Below are 19,838 nucleotides of genomic sequence, written 5' to 3' on the forward strand. Positions count from 1 at the left end.
GGAGGCTTCACCGAGGTCAATGCAAATGACTTTGAAGATGTGGCAGCTGAAAGCGGCTCATCCCTGATGGCTGTGAGGGCAGATGTATCCCCAGCTGAGGTCCCCTGGGCAAGTGGCCAGCTCTGGACTCATGAGGTCCTCCACTGCTTACTACCTTCCCAACCATGCTCACTTAATAAATCTCATAATACAACCCCCAAACAACAATCTCTAACAGGTGTTTGGGTAAATAAATTGGTATACCCATACCTGGACCACTACAAGGTTATAAAAGACATGTCCAAAAAAAAAAAAAAATGACATAGAAAGTTTTTGTGGAAAAAAATGGTCACATACCCTGAAGAGATTTGATGACCCATCTTTAAGACCTACTTTAAATTAGATCTCTTCCCTGAGGATTCTCAATCACATATTCCCTTTCTCACACTCGCCATGCGCATCTTGTCAACTTGATCATGAGCTTGCAGAGTTGGTCAAGTTTGTTTGCTAAGACTCCAAGTATGAAAATGGAAAGTCAGGTGAGATGGGAGTTCTGTATCAATGTACAGGGACAGGTAGGATGTTGTGTGGTGTGTTGAGAGGAGGGACCCACTGAAAGCTTCTAAGTTATGCCAAGCGCTATACCAAGCACTCCATGCCAATGGCTGTGATCCTTGTGACGTGGTAGATGCCACACAGTTGATAAGTAATAAAAGCAAACAGACTCACATGCTCCAGGCCACAGAACTAGCAAACCAGGGAACCAAGATCCAGAGGCAGGCAATCAGGTTCTAGTCCCTGCATTTTCCTGACTGTATACAATGAAGTCAGTACTTCACTAGGGAGAGCCAAGAGGGGAGGCCAGAAAGCCTTTAGATTTCTTTCACTGCCAGCACTCTACAGACCGTCTACCTAGCAGCACACTGAAAGTAGGTAATCTTGGTCACTGCTGCCCCTGGCAGCTGATGTTAGGATGAGCCACATGGGTGGCACCAGGCAATGTGTGTGATCATGACCTTGAAAGTGAACTGTGCAGAACAGCTGCCTTCCAGCAGCACGTCTCTCCCCTCGGCTACAGACAGCTCAGCAGTCGCAGCGCAGGCTGAGGGAGGGCACCTTGCTCCACACCAAACTCTCCTTGACCATACGTGGCAATCTCACACAGCAAGTGCAATAGCTTGTTTGTAATCCCAGCACTCAGAAGACTGAGACAGGAGGACTGCTGTGAGTTCAAAGCCAGCCTTGGCTGTTTCAAATGTTCCAGGTCAGTGAAACCTTGTTCCAAAAAAAAAAAAAAATCCTCCTTGTTGGGCGTAGGGGCGCACACCTTTCATCCTGGCGTTCAGGAGGCAGAGTTTGGAGGTTCGCTGAGAGTTGGAAGCCATCCTGAGATTACATTGTGAATTTCGGGTCAGCCTGAGCTAGAGCAAGACCCTACCTCAAAACACCCCACCCTCAAAAAAAAAAAAAAATCCCCCAAACCAGAGTCACTGAATCATTTTATTCAGAGAAAGTAAAAGCATGGACATAACACAACAATTTCTCTAAATATTTATTCATTTTTTTTCTACAGCTCAATTTTCCTGTGGAAATAATCTGAAGATTAAACAATTACTTTTTTTTTTAAAACAGCACTTACTCCTCATTACAGAGAACAGAAGATCCGTGGCACATTATCTTTGGAAAGATCTTTTGAAAAGTGTTCATCTAAAAAACCAACTATGATTCTCTCACAGATCATGTCTGTCTCTTTCAAAGGACTACAAGGCAGCTAAACTTTATTCACAAAAGCCCCGAGTTGCAGTTCTGTTGCCGAAGTCGGTAAAATACACGGAGACCCCTATTGTGTTGCACGTCTTCCCATCGAGAGCATTGCTGCTTCCCTAGCCTACATACAAAATCATCGTATTAACAACAGGTGGCACATTATTCCACAGTAATCAAAGGAAAAAAAAACACATTATTTTAAAGGTAGACCAGTGATTTTCATTTATCACCTGGACAACTTACTCCTTTTTTAAGCAATTTTAATAATACCAAGATTTGGCTTTCCTCTAACATTATAAGAAAGAAAAAAATATATAATATATAATGGTAATAAATAAAAAAAGACAATCCTGCTCAGGTATCACCCAACACATGATCACATTCAGAAAAAAATCAGAACAAGATTCAAGACACATGTGTATACACACACACACACACACACACACACACACACACACACACCATGAACAGTGTATACTTGGTATCCGCAGGGAGGATGTGCAGTAATCTCAACAATACATGTCACGGCCTGAACAAAAGGCACACTTAATACTGCCTGCATTGAGCGTTGCTTAAACATCAACTTTTAAGCAAAGCAAATTTTATCTTCCTTAGGTCAGCCATTGATGGGCAGCTCAGCTGGCCTCTGTCAGGTCGTACTCCAACATCCGCCCAGGCCGATGTATCAGTATATAGGCTCACAAGGAGCAAAAGTTTTCCTTCCAGGCCTCCAAGGCTCCCTCTTATGACCCATCACAGTACCTAGTAATGTCGGATGCACAGTCGGATAAAATATGGTATGATTTCCGCACCCCCCACCAGAAAACCAAGAATTTTAGAGCCACCTAAAGAAAAGTGGTAGAGGGTGCTTGCCAATGAATCATAAATAAGAATGTAGCCAGAGCTCACAACTTCAGGAGGTGTGTGTTCCTGGTCACCAATGAACCAACAGGACTGGTCTGCACACTGCAGGGCCGGGCAGCAAAAACCCCACCTGCAGCATTTGGAAGAAAATCCCCATCACCGTGCTCCTCTGGCCTGACATTTTCCTCTCATAGAGCAACAATAGAAAAAGGGGGGGGGGAATTCCTCCTGCTCACTATTTCCACATGGGTCTATAAGCCACCTTAAGAGGCAGTCCACTAGCAAAAGGGAAAAGAAGAGCAGGCATTTATCCACGGCTGCAGTGCTTAACTCACTTTTCAGTGAGGAAAATCTACTGTGTTCAAAAAGAAGATCGAAACATCATTGCAAGACTTAAATACTGCTAAATTGGTGGCAAGGACTGTAACAGATCAAATGGTAAATTTTTGAAGACATTTTGTAGTGTTGGAGAAAATAACTCATTAAGAAAAAGTAGAAGAAATCTGGAGGAGGTATGGAAGAGTAAAGATGTTAAGACCCATGAAACATCCTTGAAGCAGTGGGAAAACATTACTTCAAAATTAGTTTGGTCAGCAAAGGCACAAATATACCTGACCAAATCTGTTCTCACATTTGCACCTGTGTATGGATGGCCTATGTCTATCAGAGAGAAGAGCTGTGCAGCACACAGTGGTTTAATTTTGCTTCTACACGTTACACTATAGGAATCATGGGATTAAGCTCTTGCCCCTATTAACATTACTATGCAAGGTCCCAGGTGAAGGCACATTTTTAGCTAAAAAGGAGGAGAGGATCAGTTTCTAAACATCCCTAAGATCTAGAACAAGACATAGATTGAGGGAAGTAAATGAGTGGTCCAACTTGTCCAGGGGAATAGATTAAGACATTTTGGCCAATACAGCTATTAAAACAAAAAACAAAAAAAAAAAAAAAACCACCAGCCAGGCAAGGTGGCCTTGAATCCCAGCACTCGGAAGGCAGAGGTAGGAGGATCACTGTGAGTTTGAGGACAGCCTGAGACTCCACAGTCCAGGTTAGCCTGGGCTAGAGTGAGACCCTACCTCAAAAACCAAACTTCAGATGCCTCAGTATTGCTAATCATGACTCAATTGATCACCGAGAAGTGCTTCCTAGGCTCTCTCTTCCCTCACCTTTGAAACCACATGGCGTCTACTTTCACAATCTGAGACAAGCATAACTGATTTCAGTAAAGTGGTTCTCATTTATCAGGGCTCTCAAATACACTGACTGATATTTTAATTATTTCCAAACAGAAGAATATTCAACACTTTTAAAATAAAACGAGTATGTTTTATTTCCTGTTACATGTGGGCACATGCACACACACATATCCTTCTGATGTGGCAAAGGCAAGATTTATACTATTTTCACTCCTCAGAAGCTTTTTGCCCATCTCTCCATGAAGCAGTATTACTATTCTTAGGAGAACTTCACATACTCAAAGTGTAAATTTATAGTTCTCTCAAGTCATAGAGCTCAGTACAAATTCTGCCTTTGGGAACTGTAAGCATACCATGAACGTTGCAAAAGGTTTAAAACCCCTTCAGATTTCTGTACAAGTGGAACAGTGCAAAGTCCACAGGAGCATGAGCAATTCATCAGCAGCTGCCTTTTACCGTCTCCATTAAGAAGGCAGCCACAGGGACTCTTTCTTAGGTAAAATCAGAGTTGTAGTAAGAAATTACCAATACCTACAGACCAGCATAGTACCAAGTGATCTGCCCAAATTCACTAGATGTCACGGGGCAGATTAAACTGCTATAGGGAAAACACACGCACAGGGTAAGGTCACTGCACAGTGGCTGTCTGCCCTGTGAGCACTGGGCAGAGTTCGCTTGTACATGTGTCCACTCAAGGGATCTGCGTTGCTCGCTGATGGGACACACACACTCTGGCGCAGTCTGCATAGATGAGAGGCTGTCACCAAGAACATAACCCACCACCACTGGCAGGCACCTTGTTTCAGAGAGTAATGCAGCAAATGAAGGGACAGCCACTGGGGGAAGGACAAAGATCTTGAAGAACCTCACAAGCCCAATTCTGGTGCACACACAATGCCACACATACAAACCAGGCGACTACTCTCTTTAACAACAGGGTTTTAAACTAGTACTTTACTTTAGAACATCAATCAAGAAAACTGCTCTGTCACGATCACACACAAAAGTCCAATGCTCAGATAAGTTACACAGTGGCCATTCCCTAGCTTTAACCTAGCCAGGATGAAAGACCCAAAGAACAATGTCCCAATGTCCAAACAATTCACGCTGTGAAAAACAAGCATCATTCCTGCCTGCTACACATCCCTTTGTATATTTACCAAACTACCAGGAGTTTATTACATCCATCATGGCAATGACTTTGGGCATCTCCACATAAATAAGATGTTTCTTCCTTCTCCACTGATAGATAATTATGACAATGTGAAGCAGGCTTGCAAGGTAGGAAAACAACATGGGAGAAACAGATGGGAGTAAAGGGAGAGAAAAACCAATCAGAACACTCACACTTCAATTTTAACACATGTGCAAATTCTAACTCTAGATGGGACAAGAAAATTACTTTTAAATTGGGCTTTTAAAATTACTATACTCAGCCCGGCATGGTGGCGCACACCTTTACTCCCAGCACTCAGGAGGCAGAGGTAGGAAGATCACCGTGAGTTCAAGGCCAGCCTGGGACTATAGGATAAATTCCAGGTCAGTCTAGGCTAGATTGAGACTCTGCCTCAACAAAACAAAAACAAAAACAAATAAAAGAAACAAACTATGCATACACACAATGAACTCAGTATTTCCAATAATAATTTTCAAAGTTTCAGTGAAAAAGAAAATTTGTGCTTATGGGCATATGGAAACCCTGATTATATTCCTTTGAAGTTTTTAGTCACTCAAAATAAACTTGCTTTAATGTACACAGTATAGAAATAACTTAAGGGAAGGCCACAGGTCCTTTTCAGCTAATCAAACCTCACTGCCTGAGAACTCTGAAATGAAAGTGTGTGGTACTTTTTTTTAAAAAAGTTAACTTCATTTCCCTGAACCTACACATTTTCTCAGGGAATGAACTTCCCTTGGACAATCAAGGGCTTGCAAAGTCTAGTTTTGCTATAAATATAAAATAATTTGTAGCAGAAAAATATAGCCTCTCTATGAAGATTTCATTTTTCTTTGTTCATTGACAAAACTCTGAGTTGGCTAGACTCACAAGTCACCATGTAACTGTAGACCTCTGATGAATGCCTCAAATCCCAGCTCTACTTCCACAAAGGCCGCAAAGCAATCTAGCCATCTAGTCAGGAAAAACCTGACGCCCCCCCAACCCCCACCAAGTGCACACAGTCCAGGTGCCTTGCTAGTCAGACGCTTCTGGGGAGGAAGTGCACTGGGGAGTGAGGGAGGTCCTGAGGAGTCTGGCTCCAAAGCGGCTGCCCCACACTGCTGACCTGTGGCCTTCCTTCACTCCTATAAAAGAGATTATGTGCCAAAGCCAAGGTGGACTCCTCCACAACTTCAGCTCAGTGATGGCCATTAGAATCTATTAAACCAAGGTGGCCTTGAGACCTTACAAGAAAATATTGACCCACAAAACCATTCACCAAAAATCACTGCTTAAAGTTGAAATTGCTTCATTTCCTTTGCAACCTGCATCCTATTGTTTGTTTTACCAAAAAAAGAAAAAGAGAAAAAGAAAAAGAAATGTTTCTAGACCATTCATACACCCATTAGGTTCCATTGCACTTCCATCCGTTAGGAAAGGCAGGATCTTCTCTGGGGCTGACCGCCATCTCTGCTTCTGCATATCCACAGCGTCCGACAATGATCACGCAGCTCCTGACTTTCAGGACACAGGCATTCCGGCTATCTCATGGTGCTCCCCTTCTCGAATTTGATGTCCTGATGAGACACATGTCTAACTGTATCGAGGCCTCCAATTGTGCAAAAAATGTTTCCGACGCACACACTGCATGAGCCTGGCCTTCTGTTAGGGTGTCTTCAGTGTGTGTTTCAGACGCTGCAAACCCTGTCTCGTGTACTGCACCAGGTCCACCAAGCTGCTGTGCAGAGCCAAGGTGCACACTTTTGTGCTGAGCTGAGCAAAAAAATCTGCAACAAAATCCAAATGAAAACCAAGTAAACACACATGCAGGCATCAAATTAAAATGAAATCACAAAACTCCATCCAGATTCTAGAAACTAGGTCCCTATGATATCCTGCAATTCATTTATCACAGAAAAACCCCACAGCCCACTGTAATTGCTTGCAAATGCTGCACAGCTTTACATTAGAAGGTTGGTACCCTTCTATGGTTGAAGCTGTGCGGCACAGCAGCTAGCACTTTTAAATGCCCAGTGTGTACATTTGGATCAACAGACGCCTAAGTAGGCAGGTGGGGCAAAGAGAACCAAGCACGTTAAAATCGAACTAGCTGAGACTGTGGGGATATTCAGAGCTGCAGCCCCTTGGCCGCCTTCTTCGCTGCCCCAGCCAGGGGAAAAGCTGTAACGGCATTCACATGGCTTGTGTGTGTGAAACCTCTCCTCAGTGGGTGCTGGCCCAGGACCAACCATTTCCCCTCACTGCAGTGGCTCCCCAAACGTGGACTCTCAGGGCTTTCTTCCCCAGGCAGGCCTCCTCATCAGAAAGGCAGTGCTCTGAAATGCGTCACTTCCCCCTCCAGGGCGCAGAGCTGAGGAACACTCCGCCATGGCTTCCTCCGCTTCGTCCACGGCTAACATTTCAGTTCGGGCTGAAATGATGCGGGACTTGTGGCAAGGCAGGGCGCTGAAGCCACTTCCAAGATCAGACAAGACAGGGCACGCTCATGGTGGTATGACTTGAAGCCCCTTTTAAAGCCCACAAGGTGCAGCTCACAGCAGAGCTCAAGGAAGAATTCCAGGCAGGGCCTGAGGCCTACCGGAGAAAACAGAAGGGTGGGGGGAAGAGCTCCCCATTTGGTCTTCTTCACTTACCTGAGAAAATGTAAGCACAGTCAATGCCGCCCTCCCCCATGGCCACACCACCGCAAGAGTCCCTTACCTTTATTCTTCCTTGTAAGAACCTCAGCCTGTTCCCAAAGGTCAAAGGCGGTGAGGACATGGGATGTGATGGTGACATAGGTGGAGGTCATATTCTGGATGGTGACTGGGGTGCTAATGGTGACAGTCGCCCCGCTGCTCCCCATATTGCCAGCACTTGATTGGGACCCTATGGAGCTGGCAGGAGAAGGCATTGGCGAGAGGGGGGACGGTGCACCTGTGCTCCTGCAAGAGAGAAAAGAAGAGGGAATTGGTTCACCGTGGAAACTGTCAGATCACAGTTCCTGTTTCTGGACCCGCAGTCTAAGAGACAAAGTTCCAGGGTCTACTGAGAAAAATGACCATCACTGCTCAGGAGACACCCAAAAGACTAATCTGAACTGCCACCACGCTTCCCACTCATCTTCCCGCGCTTAGAACCCCACCTTCTTCCTATGCCCAAATCCTACTGACACTTCTGCTGGGGATGGCAGCCAGGGCTTCACATATGACAGCAAGTGCCGAGCTACACGCCCAGCCTTGTATTTGACTTTCTTCCGCTCAGTGCACAGTAGGCCGAACACCTGCTCTGACCTGACACACTCAGACACTGGCACGTGTCACAGCTCCCTTCCTGCCACCTCTGAAACTTCTCTGTGTGATCTTGAATTCATCTTTTCTGGGGTCACGGCACCACAGAGGTAGAGAGCACATCTTGCTAATCTTTGCCTTACTAGCACTTGCTACAGCAGGTGCTAAGGAAAGGCTCCTCATAAGCTCCTGCTGAATCGGCGAATGAACTGATACAGAACAGAACACACGAGGCTGCGCAGGGAAAAGTATCATGAGTCAGGAAACTCAGTCTTCTCTCCTCTGTGCCCTGGGCTCAGTATCTGGTTAAGCAAATCAACATACCTCCACTGGGTCAAATAAGAAAAACAAAGAAACTCTTAAAACATGAAAAGTAAGTGGATAAAAGATGGAAAGATGGGGTGGCAGTAGCCTTGCAGTGGTGACCCATCAGCTTGCCCAGCAGAGCCTGCATTTACAAGGTCTCGAGGGAAAGTTTCCCCAGGGTGGCAGCTCCAGTTACTGCTGGATCATGGATGGCTATGCCATGGATATGAAGAGCTTCTGGGTGGGGCAGAAGGCTGAAGGAATTCTCTAAAATCCCATGATTGCCAGTTTAGCTTGGATTAGCAAATTTTTATTTAGGACTTTCCTTTTTAGTTTCTTCTTTTGAACAGCTGGTAATACGGCAGTTCTGTAAGTAATGCTCTTAAAATAGTAAGGCCTACTGGGCACGCTGGCACACACCTTTAATCCCAGCATTTGGGGTACAGAGGTAGGAGGAACACTGTGAGTTCACCAGCCTGGGACTGCAGAGTGAATGTCAGGTCAGCCTGGGCTAGACTGAGACCTTAACTTAAAAAATTCAAAAGAGCCAGGTGTGATGACACACACCTTTAATCCTTGCACTCAGGAAGCTAAGGTAGGAGGACCACTGTTTGTTCCAGGCCAGCCTGAGACTACATAGTGAATTCTAGATCAGCCTAGGCTAGAGGGAGATCTCCCACTTCAAAAAAAAAAAAAAAAAAAAAAAAAAAACAACAAAACTAACAAAAAGCAAAGCCTATCAGAACTGAGAACTTCACAAGGAATGTAACCACACTGAAAACAAACATGGGCTGGAGAAATTGCTCAATGGTTAAGGCATGTGCCTGAAAAACTTAATGATTTAGGTTCAATTCCCTAGTATCCACATAGAGCCAGATGCCCAAAGGGACACATGTGTCTACAGCCCATGCTGTGCTCATTCTCTCTCTTTTCTTTTCTCCTCTCTCTCTCTCTCCTTGCAAATAAATAATCAATACAAATATTAAAAAAAAATCCCCCCCCAATGGGTATGGTGGTGCAAACATTAAGGAGGTGAAACAGAAGGATCCCCAGTTCAAAGCCAGACTGTGCTACTGAGTGATAGCCTGTCTCAAAATAATCAAAAGGCCCAACGCAAACACATCAAAGAAGGACTGTCCAATACTCCATCTTCATCTTAACAAAGCAGCACAAGGACTCTGTGATACTTTACAGCACAAGTATTCTGTTCACTAATAGGCAAAGTAATTTTGCTAGACAAAATTGTGTTACTCTTAGTATCACTGGTGTGAGTTCTGAAGATTACAGAGGGTATATGGTTTGAAAAATTTCTTATCTCTTGAAATGCCAAGAAAATACATCACATACAGGAAGGAAAAAGGATACTGGCTTTGGTTCTGTTGGTCTGCTCCTAGCTGGTTGTGGTGCTAGGGATGGAGTCCAGAGACTCATCTATGCTAAGCATGTAAGAGCCACATTCACAGCCCGCACTATTAATCTTAGTGTATTCCTTTTTAAGTTAAATGTATGTAGGAGTACAGAAGTACGATTTGTTGAGGTAATCTACTGGGTGTCTTTGATTATTACTGATGGCAGATTATAGGGAACATACTGTACCTTTTGTGTTAAATCTTGGCTTTTATTTCTCAAAAAGCCAGAAATGTGTTAACGATTTACATTTAAGAAGCAAAAAAGCACATACATCAATTATACCATTTGTAATAAAGGCACTTACAAAAGCAGAGGTAAACACATGACTTGGTCAGTTAATTACCTTGTAATGCATGGAGAAGGGGTTTGTACCACTTTGGAAGAGCTCTTGAAGTGTTCATTAAGAGTGCGAGAATACTTTATTGCTATGTCTTTTTTACAGCGGAACATCGCCATGTTCAAGAGGGACTGGCAACGTAAACTGTGGAAGAAACAGAAGTTAAAGTAGATTGTAAGTGACCTCCTGGACAGGGCTTCTGCTGCCAAACTGCCAATTAACCCTCATGAGCCCACTGCCTTTCCTTCTCTGTGAGAGCGCGGAGGTCAAGAGGCTTATTGTACTGCTCACCCTGCCACACAAAAAATAAAAATAGTCGGGCATGGTGGCGCAGGCCTTTAATCCCAGCACTCGGGAGGCAGAGGTAGGAGGACTGCCTTGAGTTCGAGGCCACCCTGAGAACTCCATCGTGAATTCCAGGTCAGCCTGGGCTAGAGTGAGACCCTACCTCAAAAAAAAAAAAAAAATAATAATAATAATAAATAAATACTGGCAGAAAAACACTAACTTAGCAGATTTAATTAAATTAAAGACTGAAGCATTTCCGGATGCACCAGGAGAATGGGAGCAGATATTTTGTAATAACCATGAGTGGGATTAAGCCCTGAACCAAGGAATTGACTTCCTTTTTGTCATAATTTTCACATTAAGAAAACAAAGCTCAAAATCTTTTAAAATCAAAAGAAACAAAAATAAGCTTAGTGTTAGTTATACACAAAGAAAAGTATACACACCATAAAACAGTGAAAATTTTCTCTTGTGTTGGTATTGTGGCATCTGAGAAGGATTTTAATGACAATGTCAACCTATGAGGAAGCAAAAAAGTCCATCAGGTTAAACAAAGATGGCTACAAAACCCCAGGTGCACGCATGTCTTACTATGCCTGGCTCGCTCTCCTGATTTTTCTACGCTGAGATAGGAGGCACTAAGAACTACAGGGCTGCTCAGAAAACTTGGTCCTGTGGCTTGTCTGCCTCCTGACATCAATGGTGGTCATGTCCTCGCTAGGTCCCCTGCTGAGACAGAAGTGGACACACCTGAGCAACCGAGCACAGGGAAGAAACTCGGATAGGAAAAACCACCTTTGCCCCCAAACGCCTGGTGCTTCTTGGAACACGTGGCAGAACTAAACAGTTGGATTTAGTTATGCTATGTTAAAACTTCAACTAGAACAAATTTTCATTTAGGACAAGAGCGAGGTCTTGGACCACTAACAACTTCTTTTTCTCCCCTCCCCCCCCCCCCCCGCTTGCAATGCTGGGGATCAAAGCCAGGGCCCCATGTGTGCTAGGGTAGCACTCCACCCATGAGCTCCAGCTCCAGTAACTCTGAGGTTCCCCTTCACTTAGTCTTCACACTGAAGCTCAAGTGAAGCAAAACAAGGGTGAGGAGAGACGCCTGGGCGAAGGAGGGACGCTCTGGCACTTACTTAATGAGTTCTACAGTTTCAGAGTACATAGCGTAAGCCGACTTAGATGCCAGGCTTTCCGACTCTAAGGCGATTCCACACTCAATAGAGGACAGGATGGCTTCCAAGTACTTAAAGGCCTTTCCAACCTTATCTGTCTGCAGGAGAAGAACACAGTCTTTGTTAGGCCCAGGACAGGGTTTATTTAGTTTCTCACCCACATTCTTCCCTGTAACTTTTCTCCACTGTCTTAGTTTACACAGGGTCAGAGAGAACGGTGAGAATGAGCAAACACGCTGCGATGAATCACCCATGTGGTCAGCTCTGCCCTACTCAAAACCTGCTGCTAGCAAAAGCTCATTAGGAAAAAGAAAACAATCCCGTATGAAGACTACTCTCTCAGAACTTAGGGTCCTAAATACTCAAAGTAAGGCACAAGGAGCAAAGCTTCTTGTCACTAGCATGCCATCACTCAGATAACTGAGAAACAGCTATGCCACACATCGAGCACAACACACACACATTTCTTTGTAGGCACTGGCATTTATCTTACTGTAAGTAGAAGACATTAATTATGACTTATGAGCATTGCAGATGAAATATCTAATCTCTTGGTGCACTTTGGAGCCCAGTAGATTAATCTCCTTTGGTGCCTTGGTTTGGCATACAAGGCTATCCCCTAGGCCAACAGTAGCATACTCTCAAAATCCACTAAAGGAAATGTGGAAATATAAATGAAATCAGACACTGGTGGACACCCAAAGCCTTAATACACACTTAGTTACTTAATCCTTTTTCAATCACTGGCATACAGCCAATTCAGCCAATCCCACTGTGGCGAACATCTCAATTTTTCCCTCTGCCTTGCATGTGGCATATGTACCACACACTGAGAATGGCTGATTAGCACATGCCGGTTTGAAGTTCTGCCAGTGCTTCCAATTTACTACGTCTGAACATGATGAAAACAGCAAAGATGTGAGTGGAATTTAGGAGATGGAGATGTGCACAGATGGCTTGGGCGGCTGCTCCTAGACTTACACGGGCTGCAGCTGCACCCTGGTAGATACCGCTCTTCCCCCACAAGCTGCACTTTACTGCTGATCCCAAGCCTTACCAGTGACAAAGCAAACAGGTCTGTTATGTGGACAAACACACACACACACACACACACACACACACACACACACACACACCCTTATATTTCAGAATACTCAATCTTACTATTCTGAAATTTTTAGTTTTTAGAATCACCTTAATTAAACCATACTTTTCATAGAGAGCTCAGGCTCAGATAATTAGTGACAGAAAGAATACAAGTCAAGGGCTGGAGAGATGGTTTAGTGGTTAAGGCGTTTGCCTGCACAGCCAGAAGATCCTGGTTCGATTCTCCAGGACCCGTGTAAACCAGATGCACAAGGGGCACATGCACCTGGAGTTCATTTGCAGTGGCTGGAGGTCGTAGCACGCCCATTCTTATCCCCTACCCCACCCCCATCTCTGTGTCTCAAATAAATACATATGTGTACTAAAAAAAAGGAATGCAAGTCAAATTAACCTATTCCATTTATGCAGTTTTACAGGGTGTAGTTGGTTTGCTTCATTTATGGCACTCTCAAAAAAATGCTCATGTAAAACTATTTTTCAGCTGGGCATGGTGGCACACACCTTTAATCCCAGCACACAACTCAAGAGGCAGAGGCAGGAGGATTGCCATGAGTTCAAGGCCACTCCGAGACTGCAGAATGAATTCCAGGTCAGCCTGAGCTAGAGTGAGACCCTACCTCAAAAAAACAAAATAAATAAATAAATAATAAAACTGTTTCTCTCATGGAATTTCCTAAATTAATATTGGCCTTAGGGCAGAAGCAAAAGCACTATCATAGAGAAAATAGTCAATAGCCACTCCCTTAAGTATTTTGTGAGTTGAATGATGCATTACTCCTGTGCTAACACTTGTAAGTCCCCTGAAATGATGAGGAAGACGTACAGTTCTATTTCCCCATACAGTGAGAGTAAACTATCAAGATGAAGCACTCCTGCATTCCGTGGTGCACTGACCTGCCTGCAGCATGATGCAACTAAGAGAAACTATTGAATAAGCATGGTGGCACACACCTAGAATCCCAGTACTTGAGAGGCTGAGGTAGAAGGCTGACCATGATGAGTTCAAGGCCAACATTTCTGTATAGATTCGAAGCAAAACAAAGCTTCGGGGAGTACTGAATCGTAGCAGTTTGAATGAGGCAATATAGAGCTGAGTGTGCCCAGTGTGAAGGTAAGTCTTGGGCATGTGGCTGTGGTGCTAAGTATTTAGCCTCTTCTAAAACCTGAAGCATTCACACAGTTCTGGTAGCAGTCCTGGAAAGAAGCCAGCTGAGCAAGCACCACTGCTTGGCACAGCCCGCCCTGACTGGGTAGTCCTGGTCCAGGCAATTTTCATGGACAAGGCACAGAGACCTCCCCCAGGCTCACTCATGGCCCCTAACACAAGAAGGGACCAAGGGCCATTTTGCCTGATGAACAGAAACCTGCTACAGGGTCTCTGTGTCCTTCCTTAAATAATTAGAGAACAGCTACTTTTCTGCAGCCTGGGTGAAAAGAGTATTAAGGGGCAGCTCAAGCCAGGGCCCTATGGGCCCTGCAAGGACCAGTAGGTCTGCATGGGGCAGAACAGCGGTAACCTAACAGGTTTACTTAGAGCAATGCAGCACAGAGTTCCCACAGAAGTGTGTGCATTTTGGGCAGGGCACATGTCTGAGAATGTCCAGCAAACAGACACCAGGGTCTTAAAGGTTTAAAAATGATGAAGTGGGCCACAGAGCTGTTCAGTAGTTAGAGGTACTTGCTTGCTTGTTCAAAAACCCCAGTACCCACATAAAACCAGACACACAAAGTGGCAGGAGGCCCTGGTGTGTCTATTTATATTCTCTCTCAAACAAACAAACAAACAAATAAAATTTTAAGTATGACAAACAGCAAACATGACCTCATTTACTGCAGCATAGATATAAAACCTATTATTTAAGTATAAAATTAACATCAGACCATCATCTTCCAGAGTCCAATGGTCAATTTGTAAACATCCAGCTCCTGTCATTGGGCATATTTATTAGCAATACAAATCAATGCCTGTATCAAACTTTCTGACCTTAGTCAACTATTCTTTCAGGTCAGTGCCTCAGGCACTGAAGATCATTTTAGAATGGAAATAGGCCTCCTCATCTTGTGAAATGTTTTCACGGTGAGCAAAGATGGGTGATTTATGCAATAATAAGTTTGGTTTTCACATCCAAAGAATCGATTTAATGTGACCAAAATAACTCAACCCCACTCATATATTAAACCTCCATCAGATAGACCACCTTTCATTTAGATTCAATATCACTTCTTTTGGTTTGGTTTTGTTTTTTGAAGTGGGGTCCTCACTCTAGCTCAGGCTGACCTAGAATTCACTATATAGTCTCAGGGTGGCCTTGAACCCACAGTGATCCTCCTACCTCTGCCTCCCAAGTGCTGGGATTAAAGGTGTGCTCCACCCACACCTGGCTACACTTTTTAGAAAACACTTTTATTTAGTTATTTTAAAGTGTGGGGCAGACAGGCAGAATGAGTGTGATAGGGCCTCTTGCCACTGCAAACAAATTCTAGAAGCATGCACCACTTTGTGTATCTAGTTTTACGAGAGTACTGGAGAATTGAACCCAGGTCATCAAGCTTGGAAAGCAAGTGCATTTAACTGCTGAGTAATCTTTCTAGCTCTAGATGCAACACTTTTTAAAATAAAATTAGCTAGCTAACTTATTTATGTGAGAGAGGAACAGAGGGAGGGGGAAGAGGCAGATAGAGGGAATGGGTGCACCAGGGCCTCCAACCACTACAAACAAACTCCAGACACATGCGCTACCTTGTGCATCTGCCTTACGTGGGTACTAGGGAATTGAACCTGGGTCTCCTTAGGCTTCATAGGCAAGTGCCTTAACTGCTAAGCAATCTTTCCAGCCTCGATGCACACTTTTAACTGGATAATTTGTAAATCTGCTTGTGATCAGACTCCATGGAGCAAAAGAAAGTGATTCCACCAAAACCCCTTATGCTATGGTCATTAAGATCTGGTAACTTGCTCACTATGCGGCCAGCACAAGCCAGCTGCCTGCTGTCCCCATCCTAGAATCCCTCAAACAGACGTCATTGTGTGGAATATGGCAGAATGGAGAGCACATTTCTCAAGATCTGTGCCCTAATACAGAAACACTTCATGGTGTGAAATATATAGCATAAGGGAGACTACATTTCCCAGGAACCCCCAAACACATGCTTCATCTTGTACAATATTTACAATTCAGGCTACACATTTTCTTAATCAGAAAACATTCCATACCACACAAGAAAATAAAAAGCTGAGACTGACCATTGATTCTGCTTTGTACTTCAACTTTTTAGCCTCCTTCATGAGAAAATCAGCTTGTGGTCTGAAAAAGCAAAGGAAAAAACAGAGAGTTATATGAACCTATACTTACTAGATGGGGAAAAATGACTAGAGAAGAATGAAAAAGAACAGGAGAAGGTAAGAAAAGAAGGAAAAGAAACAGGGTAAAAGGAGAATGAGGGGCTGGAAAGATGGCTTAGCAATTAAGTGCTTGCCTGTGAAGCCTAAGGATCCCAGTTCAAGGCTCAATTCCCCAGGACCCACATTAGCCAGATGCACTAGGGGGCGCACGCATCTGGAGTTCGTTTGCAGTGGCTGGAGGCCCTGGCACGCCCATCCCCCCCCCCTTATTCTCTATCTGCCTCTTTCTCTCTCTATCTGTCACTCTCAAATAAATAAAAAGCAACAAAAAAAATTTAAAAAATAAAAAGAGGAGAATGAGGGATGGTGAGAAGAAAGCATTCAAGACTTACTTGTCACACTTCACTTGAGGCTTCCCTGGTTTGGAGTTACCATTTGGCAAAGAAGGCACTGGGAAAGGATCTGCAGTTTCTCCAGAAGGTCCCTGTGAAACCACACGTATTCATTACACTCTGGTGTCTAACCATTAGGAGACCATTTTCCTAAAGTAGCTCCTTCAGAAGTAGCCCAACATAGCAGTTTGAAAAGCAGCAAATTAAACATTGCACATTTAGCGTGACCCAGTACTCTCCCAGCTAGATGCAACGGAGGTTGTAGCTTGTGGCTGTCAGGAACAGAAAAGATACGAAGACGAGAAAGAACCACACACAACATCTTCTCTCATGCACATGCGCATGCACCCTCTAACCCAGTTTAACAAGAAGAGATGATGTCTGACCCTAGAACATGGTTATTTTAAGGAACTGTGGAAACCCATTTCTTACTGCCAACACCTGAAATCTCTGAGAAAACGACCTCAAAAGCTTATTCTGGCCAGACATGGTAGCTCATGCCTTTAATCCCAGCACTTCGGAGGCCATGATCTGAGAACTGTCAAACATACAGAGCTACCCTGGACTAGAGGGAGACCCTGAATTGAAAACAAAATAATGGGGCTCATTTAAAAGTGCCCCCACCACTCTCTCCTTGCAAATAGGTAAAAATACAAGCAGTTAAAAAACAAACAGGGCTGGAGATATGACTTAGTGGTTAAGATGCTTACTTGCAAAGTCTGATGGTCTGTGTTCAAAAATCCCCAGTAATCACAAAAAGCCAGATGCACAAAGTTGCACACACATCTGAAGTTGCAGTGGTTTAAAGCCCTGGTGTACCCATTTATATTCATTCTCTCTCTCCTCGCCCTTTCTTTCCTTCCCTCTGCTTGCAAACAAATAAAAATATTTTTTAAAACCCTGCTTAATCTGATTTTTCCACTGTTTAACACTTTAAGAAAAATGGTGGTACATTCCTTTCATCCAAGCACTGTGAGTTTGAGGCCAGCCTGGAGCTATATAGTGAGTTCCAGATCAACCTGGGCTACAGTGAGATCCTATCTTAAAAAATTCAAAAAATAAATAAACTATATTGACCCCTCAACTTTTCTGTAATATTAATTATCATTACTCTTCAAAGAGAGCTAATCAAAGCCACATTAATACAGGTGAGGGCTAGAGATATAGCTCAGTTGGTACAGTGCTTGCCAAGCATGCACAAGGCCCTGGTTTTGAACCCCAGCAAAAATGGAATGTGGTGGTGCACACCGTAATCCCAGCCCTAGCGAGGAGAACAAGAAGAAAAAAAAAAATAAGTTGGGTCAGCTGGGCCTGTATTTATAAAATACAGATACACATATTTTAACATTTTTGGTTTAGACAATAATGAAAAAGAGTTATCAAGGAGTGCATAATCTTTGGGACTTACTTTTTTAAGTCAAAAGTACAATGATGGTATTTATCTATTTAGGGTCATTTTAGTTCATTCATTGTAACTGCTATGTAACATTCCAGCATGTGGATGAGCTGTGAATATATTTTGACAAATATCTGGATTCTCTTTAGGAGTTAGCTATTATGAATAGGACTCTAATAAAAATCTTATATAAAACTCAATGAAAGCCAGGCATGGTAGTGTATGCCTCTAAACCCAGCACTCAGGAGGCAGAGGTATGAGGATCGCTGTGAGTTCAAGGCCAGTCTGGGACTACAGAGTGAGTGCTAGGTCAGCCTGGGCTACAGTGAGACCCAAACTTGAAAGCCCTGCCCAACACCAAAGAGAAAGGTGTGTGTGTGGGGGGGGGGGGTCATTCTTGGCTACAGTGTGAATTTGAGGTCACCCTGGGCTACATAAGATCCTTTTTTCATTGACAGATGATAAATAGATGACAAGCAAGCCAGCAAACCTGGTGAAAACTGTCATCAGGAATTCACATGTGAAAATGCAAGATACACAACACCTTCCCTTTTAGCCTTTACTGCTGCTGCGAGTTGCTACTCACTTTGTGTTCAGAGCAGCCTCCAGTGCCCCTCCCTGGTACTTTTCTGTGCTTGGGAACGGAAGGATCTTTATGGCTGCTCTTGGTACTGCTGGCACTTTTCGGGGGTTCCTGGCCACAGGTGTCTGCTTCCCGCCTGGACCTCTTGTGTGCAGGCTTGGATGGCTTCTGGGAGGAAGAGGATGATGAGGATGACGAGGATGAAGATGGCACAGGTGGAGGGGGAAGCATTTCCTTTTTTGAGGACTCTGAGGAGGGCCTCGGTGTCCTGGAGTGAAACATATCAAACTAAGCGGGGGCAGAATACAGATCTCTGCTTGGTTTGGTTAGGAAGGACAAAATGGTCACTGGCACCAAAGACTGTCACAACATAGGGGACATTATTGTGTTGCAGAAAGAACAAATTTTAGGGACTTTTCTGGGGTGCTTTGAAAAACCTAGGCCTCTCCATTAATAATGAAGTTGTATACTTGTTCTTACTTTCTCTAACCACTTTTATCTTTTGCTCCAATTATTCCCTACCTGGACCTTGCCCAGACAAGCAAGTGCATTCAGCTGTCACCTCCATATCTGACACTTCCCTTCCAGCCCCTCACATCACCCTGGGCATCTCCCCTCAATGCCCTCAATACACTATAAACTTATGTGCTGTATCACCTTATGAGGCAATTTCTTCTGTACCAGAGTAAATAATGATTGCCTTTTAGATTTTCATCTGCAATTTTTCTCCCTAGCAGCAGAAACCTAACGGTCCTACAGGTTCTTATTCATCTAAAAGGAGTGCCGACCCAGGACCCCCATGGTCCAAGGAAGACTCAGAAAGAACCTTGTGACTTGAAGCACATTCTCATCCTTTCTCTGTCCCTACCTGGCCCTGTCCCCTCCCACCTCTCTTGTTGCCTGTTTCTCATCCTACCAAGAATGAACAACAGGAGTATCTTTCTTGTCTGTCACCTGTGCAGTTCTGGGGATTGAATGCAGGGCCCCATACCTGTTAGGCAAGTGCTTCAGCACTGACATAGCTCTAGCTCTTATTTTCCTCTATGAAAAAAAAAAAGTTCCTGGCCAGGGCAGAGCTCAGTGATGGAACAGTAATGTAGTATGCAAAAAGCTCTGGGTTCATTCTTAGCACCAGTATAAAGACATTTTTAACAAAAAGAAAAAGTCAATGCAGCTGTCTAAGACATCTCCCTTCATGAAAATGTTTCTGATTAATCCAGCTTTGCTGCCCAAG

The 19,838-nt window shown here is 43.9% G+C and overlaps 1 protein-coding gene across 4 annotated transcripts in view; it reads right to left on the reverse strand.

The window, feature by feature from the left end:
• Window positions 1-3,590: 3,590 nt before the first annotated feature.
• Window positions 3,591-19,838, reverse strand: part of Aff1 (AF4/FMR2 family member 1) — a 214,019-nt gene continuing 197,771 nt past the window's right edge. For all 4 annotated transcript variants that reach the window (XM_045143706.1, XM_045143707.1, XM_045143708.1 and 1 more), the window contains 8 exons: window positions 18,608-18,872; window positions 16,626-16,717; window positions 16,135-16,195; window positions 11,745-11,881; window positions 11,049-11,120; window positions 10,321-10,458; window positions 7,693-7,916; window positions 3,591-6,758 (listed from right to left, as the gene is read on the reverse strand). In XM_045143706.1, the coding sequence (XP_044999641.1) occupies window positions 6,637-6,758; window positions 7,693-7,916; window positions 10,321-10,458; window positions 11,049-11,120; window positions 11,745-11,881; window positions 16,135-16,195; window positions 16,626-16,717; window positions 18,608-18,872 (1,111 nt within the window). In that variant the 3' untranslated portion in view covers window positions 3,591-6,636. The remainder of the gene's footprint in view (window positions 6,759-7,692; window positions 7,917-10,320; window positions 10,459-11,048; window positions 11,121-11,744; window positions 11,882-16,134; window positions 16,196-16,625; window positions 16,718-18,607; window positions 18,873-19,838) is intronic.

Source organism: Jaculus jaculus, chromosome 2 (genome assembly GCF_020740685.1).
Source record: "Jaculus jaculus isolate mJacJac1 chromosome 2, mJacJac1.mat.Y.cur, whole genome shotgun sequence".
Classification (NCBI taxonomy): domain Eukaryota; kingdom Metazoa; phylum Chordata; class Mammalia; order Rodentia; family Dipodidae; genus Jaculus; species Jaculus jaculus.